This window comes from Thermobia domestica, chromosome 4 (assembly GCF_964235325.1).
Source record: "Thermobia domestica chromosome 4, izTheDome1.hap1.1, whole genome shotgun sequence".
Taxonomy (NCBI): domain Eukaryota; kingdom Metazoa; phylum Arthropoda; class Insecta; order Zygentoma; family Lepismatidae; genus Thermobia; species Thermobia domestica.
The window spans coordinates 328,826,416-328,840,012 of record NC_137457.1 but is presented as its reverse complement, the minus strand read 5'-3'; the positions used below and the strand labels follow the sequence as shown (position 1 = coordinate 328,840,012).

The window sequence follows — 13,597 nt, the reverse complement described above, 5'->3', positions numbered from 1 at the left end:
TTCGTTTTCTTGCTTCTTGAGAGAGAGATTTTTCTCTTTTCTCAGCTTCCTTTTTCTCATAGAATTGCTTCCATTCACCAGACGAAATAGCTGATGGGAATTCTGAGTTGATCTTCTGGTTTTCTTGCGTTCCACCTCTCTTGGCCACCAGAGATGTTTCTTAAACGGAGAAGGAACAGCAACTTGTGATTTGACAAGAGAATCTCCATTAGAACTGCCTTCCTTCACGGGAGTTTGCGACGGTTTAGTTAATATTGGCTCACTTCCCACACTCGCAGACACAGAATCTTTGAGCAGATGATCGCTTATTTCTGCTTTCTTCTTAATTGATTCCCAGATATTGTAGAGCTTTTGGTCTTCAGGGTCAATAGTAGATTTTCCTCCCAAGACGTCGTTAAATTTAACAACTGTATCATGACCGATTTCATTCTGTAAAACATTAAGAGCCGTGTGATATTCTTCGATACTATACTTCTTTGAGATAGTGCTTTGATGTTCGATAGTTTCTCCCCGTGTGTGGTGATCCAAACATTTCGAATAATCAACTGCATCTACATTTAAAGGGGCAAGTCCACACACCCGAAAGCTATTCTTTACCGTCTCCGATGTGGCTTTGGTTTTTACAACGTCTACTAGAATTGGTGCAAAATCTGCTTTGGTCACTGTTCGATTTGGATTAAGCTTCTGCACGGTATCCAGGAGATCGTGCTTTTTCCTTGGAAATCGTTTCTTTGCAAGATCTACCAACCATTTAACAACAATGTCCTCTTCTTGTGGTGAGAGTACAGTTTTTGGTCCCATTTTTCTTTGTTCAGGCACTTTTCCACTAACTTTATCTGATAACGCCATTCGAGGAACACCAAAAATTGCAGCAGCCTTCTTGATACTTATAGACTTTGACCATACTTCAGAAATGGCTTTGTGCATCGCATCTTCAGAATATTGTAAAATCTTCCGTCTTTTGGTATTTTCGTTCATAGTTACAGCACCTGAAAATATAGAAAAAAGAATATTAATATCGTAGGTAAGAAAAAGTCAGGTTCTAAGACGTTTCACCACCTGCCAATAGCTCATAAATAAGCGAGGTAAGATCTTTAAATAAAACGGGAGTTAAATTCAAAATTCTGGTACTAATGAAAACATGGCAAAATGAAACAGTTAATTTGCTTTTCTTAAAATATTATCTCGTTATAAGACAATTTTAAATTTATACATTTGAAAATCAGTCACAGATATGAAACTTCTATAGTTTAGTCACCCCGGAGAGGAAAGAAGGCAAAATTATCCAAAAGAAATAAATTATTCCTAATTACTCTGTAGTCGTCACCCACTCAACCAGTGTTCGTCACCCCTATGACGCCCTTTGGAAGGATACAAGATATTGGCGCCAAAATTTTGTAGCTGATACCTTTCACCCCAACAAAAAATGTAAAATGATTTTGAAGCTTCTATTAATATGTTCGTTAAAATACCCAGTCTTCGGCATATCTGACGAAGTAAGGAAGATCACAAATTTTCTTAAACCTATAGTCGTCACCCCACTGTTTTTTGTTCAAATATGAATTTCAAAGACAAATGCATGGCAAACATTTAACAGAGACTTAGGTTGATAAAAATAAATAATTATCTTACCTTTTAGAGCTTCAACTGCGCCGTCCTCTGCTGTTTTTCAACCAGCAGCAACAAGTTTTTTAATTTTCCAAAAACTGCAATTAGCACGCAAAACAACAGCCTTTGCACTTCAACTGAAAACAGAAAACAAAAGACGCCTGACTCGGTGTTAACGCAAGGCGGGCTAAAAACTAAAGCCATAGACGTTAGAGATTAGCCACCTTGTATTCGTATAACCATGACTTACGCCATCTTATGAAGGAATTAATTTGGTCATGACGACCATTGGGGGTATGACGAGAATAGGCGCATTCACCCTATATATATATATATATATATATATATATATATATATATATATATATATATATATATATATATATATGTGTGTGTGTGTGTGTGTGTGTGTGTGTGTAGAAAACCCTTAACAAAAGGCAGTATAAAATGAAACATGAAGTTATTCTTTATCAAAAATGTAAAAACTAATACTTCCCACTGAATGGGGAATAGTTACATTACTTCAATATTTTTACAAAACTTCACATATACATAAATTTTAGCTCATTGCAAATACTTAACTTTTAAAATTGTTTCTTCAATGTCATATCATCATTTAGTCAATAATTTCATTGCTTTCAGTAGTTTCAATTATTAATGTCGTTTTCTTTCTAAGACCTTTTAGGTCGTATACTGTTTTATTTTTCCATTTTATTTCCCAACTTTTAAGGTATTTTTGTGATTACCTTCGTTTTAATGATGGATTCCTAACTGCCTGTATCATAGCCTTTCACTACATTTAGCTTTGGACGATTACAAGCTGATCAAACAGCCGCATACACGACCTTTGAGCAATTAAAATGTCTTTAGACATATTTTCTATCAAACGTTCTCTGTTTACTGAGAATCATCGTTCAACAGCAGCGTTTTCACGGAACAACGTAAGGGTGGGATAAAAAAAAAAAATTATCGTGTCTTTATTCGATAGAATGTCTTTCTTCTCGATGCCCATTAACAAGTCATCAAATCTAAGTTAATGATGAAAAACTTTAAGGACTCTTTTACTGATGATTCACAAACACGGAGATAGTTTCGTTTGACATAATCTACTGATAATGGCGTTATAAACTTTATGGATATAAATTCCTCAAGAGCTGAGTACCACAAGCAGTTCTCAAAGATTCTTCCACTTCTGGTGAGAGGCATGAAACACCATGTACAATTTTGTATTTTGAGAACTCTTTTTGTGACAGCTTTGTGGACAGTGTAACAAGAAACTTCTTACATTAATCTTTGAAATGAACAACTTCGAAGTTCAAGACCTTGCAGCAATTCAGCTGTTCATCACTGAGACCACGTGTCTAACTTATTGACTTTCTTGACCGGTAGACATCCTGTTGAAGAGAAAGCTTTGTTATTGGTAAACCTAGCATCTACTTCGGTTGGGTAAAGAATTTGCTGCTCTTCGACATCTTCTCACAACTCGTGGTGATCGTTACTCCCCCATGCCATAAGCGTCGGTGGACCACCGATGGGCAACTAGCGATATCTCGCCAAAAATTGGCGGCCCCGCTGCGACGCCTTCCGTGGTGGCCCTTCTTCCGTTTTGAAAATTATACCACTAGCGGCAGAGACGCGGCAAAACGCCAATGAACCTCAAAATTACTCCCCCAAAATATGTTAAAATCGCCTATATGTGTGATTTGTTTACATTAAGGTGAGTCTAAAAAAAAACTTTAAAAAAATACCAAAGAAGTACCCCAGAGGGGGCTCGAACCAGCAACCTTATGATTACTAGGCGGGTGTTCTTCCGACGGAGGTGATGAAGGAAGCGCCGTTTGTAAAGGGATAAATCGTTGAGATTTTTAATTTCGTCAATCAGAGCGCTCCTTTAACCGTGTATATTAGACGATAACTGTTTTGGATAAGATAAAATGCGTTCGCCATTTAATTTCATACCAAAATGACGTGTGTCTATTTACTTTATTTCATTGTTCTCCCATACTCACTTTCTAATGTTCGACGACAGTTGCCATCTAAATTCACACATAATCGCACTTATCTCAAGATTTTTCACTTCAAGATGTTGAAGCAGAGGTTATTCTTGATCACTGGAGCTCACTTTAGGAACAATTCGTTAGAAAAAATAATGTATAATAATAACCGCATGCACATGACTGGCGATAGTACGTGTTGGTTCCTTCGCGATTCCCCGGGACGAATCGAAGGAGCGCGGACGAAAACGAAGTCCTCGCTGCTACGCAGTGGTAACTTCAACACCCCGACTCGAGATATCTGTTTCGACTCGACGAAACCCTGCCGCCAGTAGGACACTAGCGGCAATTCTTAGACGCGTCGCTATATCGACGATCGACATTTACCCGCAAGTGGGCCACTAGGTGTCGGCGACGTTTACGGCATGGGGTCGTTTTTCTTTGTGGTAAACAGAACAGATTCTAATTATCCTTTTACTGCTGGATGCTGGTGTTTTCAGTCTTGTGCTCAAATACAGAGGGCATATAAAAACAAACGGAATATTTCAAGTTCTCCTTTAAGAGAAAGAGTGAAAATTTCGTAGTAAATTTTGTTTTATTTGGTTATCCTCAATGAACGTGGTAATATTGATAAATTCCTAGATTATATGGTTAGTAAAATATTAGTTTTCCTAATACGAACGAAATCGCCTGGGTCGCTTGTGAGAAAATTGCTTTTAAAAAACTCTCCCGAAGAGTGGATTATTCATCGTTTTTTTTTTTTTTTTCAGAGAAATTTAATATACCATGTTAGAGTGTTAATATGAATATCTGATGTATAAACAAAATTATTGAAGGTGTTTTCGAGAAAACGTCAATTTTGATTTCCAATTCCTGTAAAACACACTTATTTTTTAGGGTAGGAACAAAATGTAATCACTCCACCTTCCGCCCCTGAAAAATTATAAAACATCCCGGTTCGATTCCCGGCGGGAGCTCATGTGGTTCGGATTCCACGTTAATCAGTAGGTCCACGTCTCATATAGCCTCGCTGCTGAACGGGACGTTAAACCCAAAATCAACTCAACTCAAATTATAAAACATAGATTAAAGATTGGTCCTTATACGTTGAATAGAATGGCTTCTAGGCTTATATACATATAGCAGGACGAATAGAGAAAACACCATTACTAAAATTGACTGAAAGTGGATACAGAAAACAAGTAACTATTACGAACCATGTTCACCATTTTGCTTTAAGGCAACGATGGGAGAGAAGAACCTGGGAGATCGTGGAGAAGAAACGTCGAATTCGATATTCCATAGCCCCTAAAAACCGGAAAACCGATTTTTAAATGTGCATCCGTTCGTTCATGCCAAGTATGTACAGTCATGTCCAAAATGATTGTCCCATGTCTATAAATATGTTGTTGTAGGAATATAATTTGATAACTTCGCCCGGTATTCCTTATAACGTTAATATGTGAATAATCGGCAAAGACAACGTATGTAGTAAATTTCGTGTCAAAAGAGCAGTAAATAAGAATAATATAACGAAAAAATAAAACTTTCTTGTCCATTTAGCAGCATTTTGTTTTACTCATTCTAAATTTCATATGTATAATTCTTTTCCTATGAAATTTACCACAAATATATATTTCCCGATTATACACATTTCCCGTATTAAAACTACCCTACAAAATCATTATCAAATTATATTCCCACAACAAGACAGCTGTAGATATGCGATAATCATTTTGGATATGACTAAGGCCATACCGTTGATCACATTTTAAACCAAAGGTTTTCATAAAATTCTCCAAGGGGGTTTCCGGATTTTCTCCCAACCGAAAATAAGTGTAGTTTACGGAAGGGTGAAAATAAAATGTTACGATTTACTCTTTAAGGCTCTGACGAGTTCATTTATATTTTATATATCAATATTTCATTAACATCTCTACTATGGTATAAGCAATTTATCTGGGAAAAAATTGAAAAGGGTGGTTTACTCTTAAGAGTGAATCTTTCTGGATGATTATCTGAAACACAGTTCAATGGATCTTGTTCATAATTCATAAATAAATGTTTTCTAATAACCTGACAATACTGCATGATGCATTGATACTGAAAAAAATTACAAAGGATAGTTTACTCTTAGCGATTTTATTCCTATTTCGTACATTAATGTTTCAGTAATAACCTGACATTATGGCGTTAACTCATTTTTCCTGAAAAAAAAAAAAAAAAAAAAAAAAAACAATAAGGGATAGTTTACTCTTGAGGTGAGTTTCTTTCCGGACGACTTTGTCAAAAACGATTCAGGCGATTTTGTTTCTATTTCTCAAATAAATATTACATTAATAACTCAACAGTACGGGATAAGTCATTCGTCATGAAAAAAATCATAAAAATAGTAATTTCTTTAGAGCGTTTTTTTTTTTTTTTAAGTTTTCTGAACACTAATTTTGTTCGAACGAGAAGATATCAAAAGGTTCATGCAATCACCTAGAAAGTGACGAACTACGAACCCTCCCATGGACATGCATTTTATAGTTAACCATAGAAATTCTGGACTATTTAAAATAACTACTTTTTTTCAGGTAAATCACTGAAGGTGCGATAATTGACAAGCTTGAGGCACGAAGTGTCATTAAATTCTTCCATCTTTAGGGAAAACCAGTGAAGCAGATTCACGAAGACATGAAAGAAGTCTATGGGAATGGAAACCCATCCTATGAGATGGTATCCAAGTGGAAACGGCAATCTGAAACTGGACACATGACCGTTGCGACGCCTCTAGATCTGGAAGATCATCTTTCGCTGATAATGCCACCTTGACGAAGAAAGTTGAGTTCATCATTCACAACCAGCTAACTGTTGAATATCATTCACAACCAGCTGACTGTTGAATATCATTCACAACCAGCTGACTGTTGAATAATATCATTCACAATCAGCTGACTGTTGAATAATATCATTCACAACCAGCTGACTGTTGAATATCATTCACAACCAGCTGACTGTTGAATAATATCATTCACAACCAGCTGACTGTTGAATATCATTCACAACCAGCTGACTGTTGAATAATATCATTCACAACCAGCTGACTATTGAATATCATTCACAACCATCTGCATCTTCAGAAAGTGTCAGCACGGTGGATGCTACGACTACTCACACCTTTTCAGAAGAGAAATCGCGAGGACACTGCACGAGAAATGTTGCATCAAAGAGGAGGTTGATGATAGAGGACGTTTTAAGCAGAGTAGTGACAATGGATGAAAGTTGGGTTTATCTTTGTGACCCAGAAACAAAGAAAAAAAGCAAACAATGAAAACACCCCTCCTCACTCGCCCCTAAAAAGGCACGAATGCAAAAGTCTGCCACCATGGTGATGTTTTCCGTTTTCTGGGATTGTGAAGGGGTCATCATGACAGATTGCTTACCACAGGGGTAAACTACTATTAGTACCTATTATTCCCATCTTCTGATTTAGTTACGAGAGGAACTGAAGAAGGAATATCGGGGATCGGTCACAAAAGAGGGGTGTTGCTCTTGGCAGACAATGCACCAGTTCATTCCGTCCATGCATCCATGATGAACGCAGTGGATTAGCATATGAAATATTGCCCTACTTACGGGACCTGGCACAAAATGACTTCTTTCTTCCCAGAAATGAAGCTTCTAGAGGACGCCATTTTGACAGTAGAGATGATTTCATTTCTGAGATTAAATTGTGGTTTCAAAGCCAAACTGCACACTTTTACAAAACAAGCTTACGGAAAGTGAAGAACCGCTGGTAAAAATGTGTCGCTAGGCACAGTAACTACGTAGAGAAGGATTAATACCATCATGGTGTCGAGAGTTCTCCAGAGTATATTTCTTCTAGGTGATTGCACGAACTTTTTGATACCACCTCGTATTTCACAAATCCATGTTTCAGTAACAGCAGCAACATAACGTGATTTAGTTTAAGAAACTGAAGCGAGAAAGTTCAATATGGAGGCCCATATGTTTTGTTTATGTAATAACTCGCATTTTATATGGAGGGAAAGAAGTACAATTTTCTAATATATTTTTCTCCGCTCTTAATAAAAAATAAAAATTAAAAAAAAAAAACGTAACAATCGTCATCGCTGAATTATTGTTTTTCCATTTGCTATATGCACATTAATGGTCATTATGGGATGAAAAGTACAATCATTCTTTTGAAATTTGATGCCTTCCCCATGGATTTTTGCGAGTGTGCGTTATTGAAACAAGCTTTGGGATATCAACTGCCGTGCACACTTAACGGTCTTTGGAAAGTATTTCAATAGGAACGGAACAGATTTGATCAAAGTTCTTCAACGCAGTTTCCTTCAGTGCAAACTCAAATACGAGGGTCTCTCCATATATTTTGCAACACGCAAGTACTAAAAGAGATAAAGCATAATGTGTCTGATGAAGGCAAAGTTAATTTGCCGAAACTGTAACGCTATTATTTATTAGTTAATATATGCTTTGGTCAGAATTTGTCTGTTATTAGATAAAGCAATGATTTTTTTATCGTTACAACTGAGACGTCTGGAGTATTGAAAACATACAGTACTGCATTGTCCAATCTATGAGTGTGGACAAGGGTGGTTGGAATGGGGCACTCACGCGAAGCATTTCGAGCCATGATTTACTATGATTTTCGCGTTGGCCTAAATGAGAAAGACTGTCACCAAAGATTGAAGTCAGAGTTTGGGGATACCACCCCATCATATACAATAGTATTTATATGGTACAAGGACTTTCAAAGGTATCGGAGGTCTTTGCAAGATGTAGACCGTGAAGGAAGATCTCCGTGTTCAACAACGCTGGATTTAGTGGCTGCTGTGCAAGACGTGGTCTCTACAGATCCAAGGTGTACCTATGTGATGATAGAGGCGGCACTTGGCATTGGACCTTCGTCAATGCACACAATTTCACACGAGCATCTCAAACTGAAAAAGGTAGTTTCTCGGTGGGTACCTCATAAATTGTCTGACTTCCAGAAAGCAGAGTGGGTTAAAATTACTTGTGTAATCCTGGATATGTTAAACCAAGGTGGACACCAGCTGATTTCCAAAATTATGACATATGATGAACCTATATCCCATTTTATGACTGCCCCACTCGTCACGAAAGTCATGTATGGATCCATGAAGATGACACGACGCCAACTACTGTAAAAACACAACAAGCGATGAAGAAAGTATTGGTATGTACGCTGTGTTCTTTCGAAGCACTGGTCTCGTCGCAGCTATTAGGTTACAAGAACAGAAAACGGTTACAGCACACTGGCACACAACAGTCTGTTTACCCCAAGTTCTTGATTCCTTGAAAATCCAAGGTTTACTCTTCCACCAAGACAATGTCTCCTCGTACACTGCAATGCAAATAGTCGAGTATCTCCAGGCTCATCATGTTAAAACACTTCTGCATGCCCCCCCCCCCCCTTCCTCTTGTTCTCATGATTTCGTTATGTGAGACTTCTAGCTCTTTTTTAACCTTAGAAAGCTCTTGTGGGGACGTCGTTTTCATACAGAAGACGAAATTGAAGGGCTAATCATGGAGATATTCAACAGCATTCCAAGGTAACAGTGGCGCCGGAGAGAGATTAAACAAGTGTGTTGCTGCCGTAGGGAATTACTTTGAACACATGTAAAAAGGGTGGTTCATAGGACGTAAAAAGGGTGGTTCTCTTGATTTGGAAAACTTTTGGAGTGACCCTCGTATCAGACAATAGCTGATAGAGGTATTTCACATCGAGCAAACTGCTGATGGCATCACAGTATCTCTTAAGGACTTATGAGTGATAATGGGAGAAAACCAATGGAACTCTAGAATTAATCTCTCATACATTGTTTTGAAATCGATTCTCTGTGGACGGTTTGTATTGTATTAATGATTTGCTTGGCTCCACGATATGGCTGATGAAGAGAACCAAGTAAAATGCACAGGCCAAGAGGAAATTAGTGAGGAATCTGCCATTTTGCAATTTGATCCAGACTAATCTATCATTTACCAAATCATAATCCAGAATGATCTGTTCTTACAAGATCATTGTTGGAGGCACGGTGGCCCAGTGGTAAAGCACTTACCTTCCTGGTGCATGGGGTCCCTGGTTCGATCCTCGGGGAAGTTAGTTTGTGGTTGATAACATCGTGTCCAAGGATTTTCTCCAGGTACTCCCATTTCCTCCCACTTTCTCATTCCACCAATTCTTCTATAATCATTCACTTACCTTAATCATCCGTCTCCTTTAGCCTAACACGTATAATCATCCGTGTCCTTTAGCCTAACAGGTATAATCGTCCGTCTCATTTAGCCTAACAGGTATAATCGTCCGTCTCCTTTAGCCTAACATGTATAATCATCCGTCTCCTTTAGCCTAACAGGTATAATCGTCCGTCTCATTTAGCCTAACAGGTATAATCATCCGTCTCCTTTAGCCTAACAGGTATAATCGTCCGTCTCCTTTAGCCTAACAGGTATAATCATCCGTCTCCTTTAGCCTAACAGGTATAATCGTCTGTCCCCTTTAGCCTAACAGGTATAATCATCCGTCTCCTTTAGCCTAACAGGTATAATCGTCCGTCTCATTTAGCCTAACAGGTATAATCATCCGTCTCCTTTAGCCTAACAGGTATAATCGTCCGTCTCCTTTAGCCTAACAGGTATAATCATCCGTCTCCTTTAGCCTAACAGGTATAATCGTCTGTCCCCTTTAGCCTAACAGGTATAATCATCCGTCTCCTTTAGCCTAACAGGTATAATCGTCCGTCTCATTTAGCCTAACAGGTATAATCATCCGTCTCCTTTAGCCTAACAGGTATAATCGTCCGTCTCATTTAGCCTAACAGGTATAATCATCCGTCTCCTTTAGCCTAACAGGTATAATCGTCCGTCTCCTTTAGCCTAACAGGTATAATCATCCGTCTCCTTTAGCCTAACAGGTATAATCGTCCGTCTCATTTAGCCTAACAGGTATAATCATCCGTCTCCTTTAGCCTAACAGGTATAATCATCCGTCTCCTTTAGCCTAACAGGTATAATCATCCGTCTCCTTTAGCCTAACAGGTATAATCATCCGTCTCCTTTAGCCTAACAGGTATAATCGTCCGTCTCATTTAGCCTAACAGGTATAATCATCCGTCTCCTTTAGCCTAACAGGTATAATCATCCGTCTCCTTTAGCCTAACAGGTATAATCATCCGTCTCCTTTAGCCTAACAGGTATAATCATCCGTCTCCTTTAGCCTAACAGGTATAATCATCCGTCTCCTTTAGCCTAACAGGTATAATCGTCTGTCCCCTTTCTAACAGGAATAATCGTCCGTCTCCTTTAGCCTAACAGGTATAATCATCCGTCTCCTTTAGCCTAACAGGTATAATCGTCCGTCTCCTTTAGCCTAACAGGTATAATCATCCGTCTCCTTTAGCCTAACAGGTATAATCATCCGTCTCCTTTAGCCTAACAGGTATAATCATCCGTCTCCTTTAGCCTAACAGGTATAATCGTCCGTCTCATTTAGCCTAACAGGTATAATCATCCGTCTCCTTTAGCCTAACAGGTATAATCATCCGTCTCCTTTAGCCTAACAGGTATAATCGTCCGTCTCATTTAGCCTAACAGGTATAATCATCCGTCTCCTTTAGCCTAACAGGTATAATCATCCGTCTCCTTTAGCCTAACAGGTATAATCATCCGTCTCCTTTAGCCTAACAGGTATAATCATCCGTCTCCTTTAGCCTAACAGGTATAATCATCCGTCTCCTTTAGCCTAACAGGTATAATCGTCCGTCTCATTTAGCCTAACAGGTATAATCATCCGTCTCCTTTAGCCTAACAGGTATAATCGTCCGTCTCATTTAGCCTAACAGGTATAATCATCCGTCTCCTTTAGCCTAACAGGTATAATCATCCGTCTCCTTTAGCCTAACAGGTATAATCGTCCGTCTCCTTTAGCCTAACAGGTATAATCATCCGTCTCCTTTAGCCTAACAGGTATAATCGTCCGTCTCCTTTAGCCTAACAGGTATAATCATCCGTCTCCTTTAGCCTAACAGGTATAATCATCCGTCTCCTTTAGCCTAACAGGTATAATCATCCGTCTCCTTTAGCCTAACAGGTATAATCATCCGTCTCTTTTAGCCTAACAGGTATAATCATCCGTCTCCTTTAGCCTAACAGGTATAATCATCCGTCTCCTTTAGCCTAACAGGTATAATCATCCGTCTCCTTTAGCCTAACAGGTATAATCGTCCGTCTCATTTAGCCTAACAGGTATAATCATCCGTCTCCTTTAGCCTAACAGGTATAATCATCCGTCTCCTTTAGCCTAACAGGTATAATCATCCGTCTCCTTTAGCCTAACAGGTATAATCATCCGTCTCCTTTAGCCTAACAGGTATAATCATCCGTCTCCTTTAGCCTAACAGGTATAATCATCCGTCTCCTTTAGCCTAACAGGTATAATCGTCCGTCTCATTTAGCCTAACAGGTATAATCATCCGTCTCCTTTAGCCTAACAGGTATAATCGTCCGTCTCCTTTAGCCTAACAGGTATAATCATCCGTCTCCTTTAGCCTAACAGGTATAATCGTCTGTCCCCTTTCTAACAGGTATAATCGTCCGTCTCATTTAGCCTAACAGGTATAATCATCCGTCTCCTTTAGCCTAACAGGTATAATCGTCCGTCTCCTTTAGCCTAACAGGTATAATCATCCGTCTCCTTTAGCCTAACAGGTATAATCATCCGTCTCCTTTAGCCTAACAGGTATAATCATCCGTCTCCTTTAGCCTAACAGGTATAATCGTCCGTCTCATTTAGCCTAACAGGTATAATCATCCGTCTCCTTTAGCCTAACAGGTATAATCATCCGTCTCCTTTAGCCTAACAGGTATAATCATCCGTCTCCTTTAGCCTAACAGGTATAATCATCCGTCTCCTTTAGCCTAACAGGTATAATCATCCGTCTCCTTTAGCCTAACAGGTATAATCGTCCGTCTCATTTAGCCTAACAGGTATAATCATCCGTCTCCTTTAGCCTAACAGGTATAATCATCCGTCTCCTTTAGCCTAACAGGTATAATCATCCGTCTCCTTTAGCCTAACAGGTATAATCATCCGTCTCCTTTAGCCTAACAGGTATAATCATCCGTCTCCTTTAGCCTAACAGGTATAATCGTCTGTCCCCTTTCTAACAGGAATAATCGTCCGTCTCCTTTAGCCTAACAGGTATAATCATCCGTCTCCTTTAGCCTAACAGGTATAATCGTCCGTCTCATTTAGCCTAACAGGTATAATCATCCGTCTCCTTTAGCCTAACAGGTATAATCGTCCGTCTCCTTTAGCCTAACAGGTATAATCATCCGTCTCCTTTAGCCTAACAGGTATAATCGTCTGTCCCCTTTAGCCTAACAGGTATAATCATCCGTCTCCTTTAGCCTAACAGGTATAATCGTCTGTCCCCTTTAGCCTAACAGGTATAATCATCCGTCTCCATTAGCCTAACAGGTATAATCGTCTGTCCCCTTTAGCCTAAGAGGTATAATCGTCCGTCTCCTTTAGCCTAACAGGTATAATCATCCGTCTCCTTTAGCCTAACAAGTATAATCGTCTGTCCCCTTTAGCCTGACAGGTATAATCATCCGTCTCCTTTAGCCTACCAGGTATAATAGTCCGTCTCCTTTAGCCTAATAGGTATAATCGTCCGTCTCCTTTAGCCTAACAGGTATAATCATCTGTCTCCTTTAGCCTAACAGGTATAATCATCCGTCTCTTTTAGCCTAAAGACTACAATCGTGGGACGATTAACTGAACGAAAAAAAAAACAGAAAAAAACAACATTGTTATTCATTCTGTGGTCTGTCCCTGAGTTGGCGCATCTTTTCTACGAATGGTAGCAAGCGTGTTTTCCACCTGTCAAATCTTATTCTTAAAATGAACAACTTCCGAAGAATTTCTGGTATTTCGTAACACTATTAATTGTTAAGGTAAT

General features: G+C 38.9%; 1 protein-coding gene across 1 annotated transcript; it reads left to right on the top strand.

The window, feature by feature from the left end:
• Positions 1 to 8,245: 8,245 nt before the first annotated feature.
• Positions 8,246 to 8,782, top strand: LOC145683229 (histone-lysine N-methyltransferase SETMAR-like). The gene has a single exon (XM_081754597.1). It carries the CDS (start codon positions 8,246 to 8,248, stop codon positions 8,780 to 8,782), a length of 537 nt encoding a protein of 178 aa, XP_081610723.1.
• Positions 8,783 to 13,597: the final 4,815 nt, after the last annotated feature.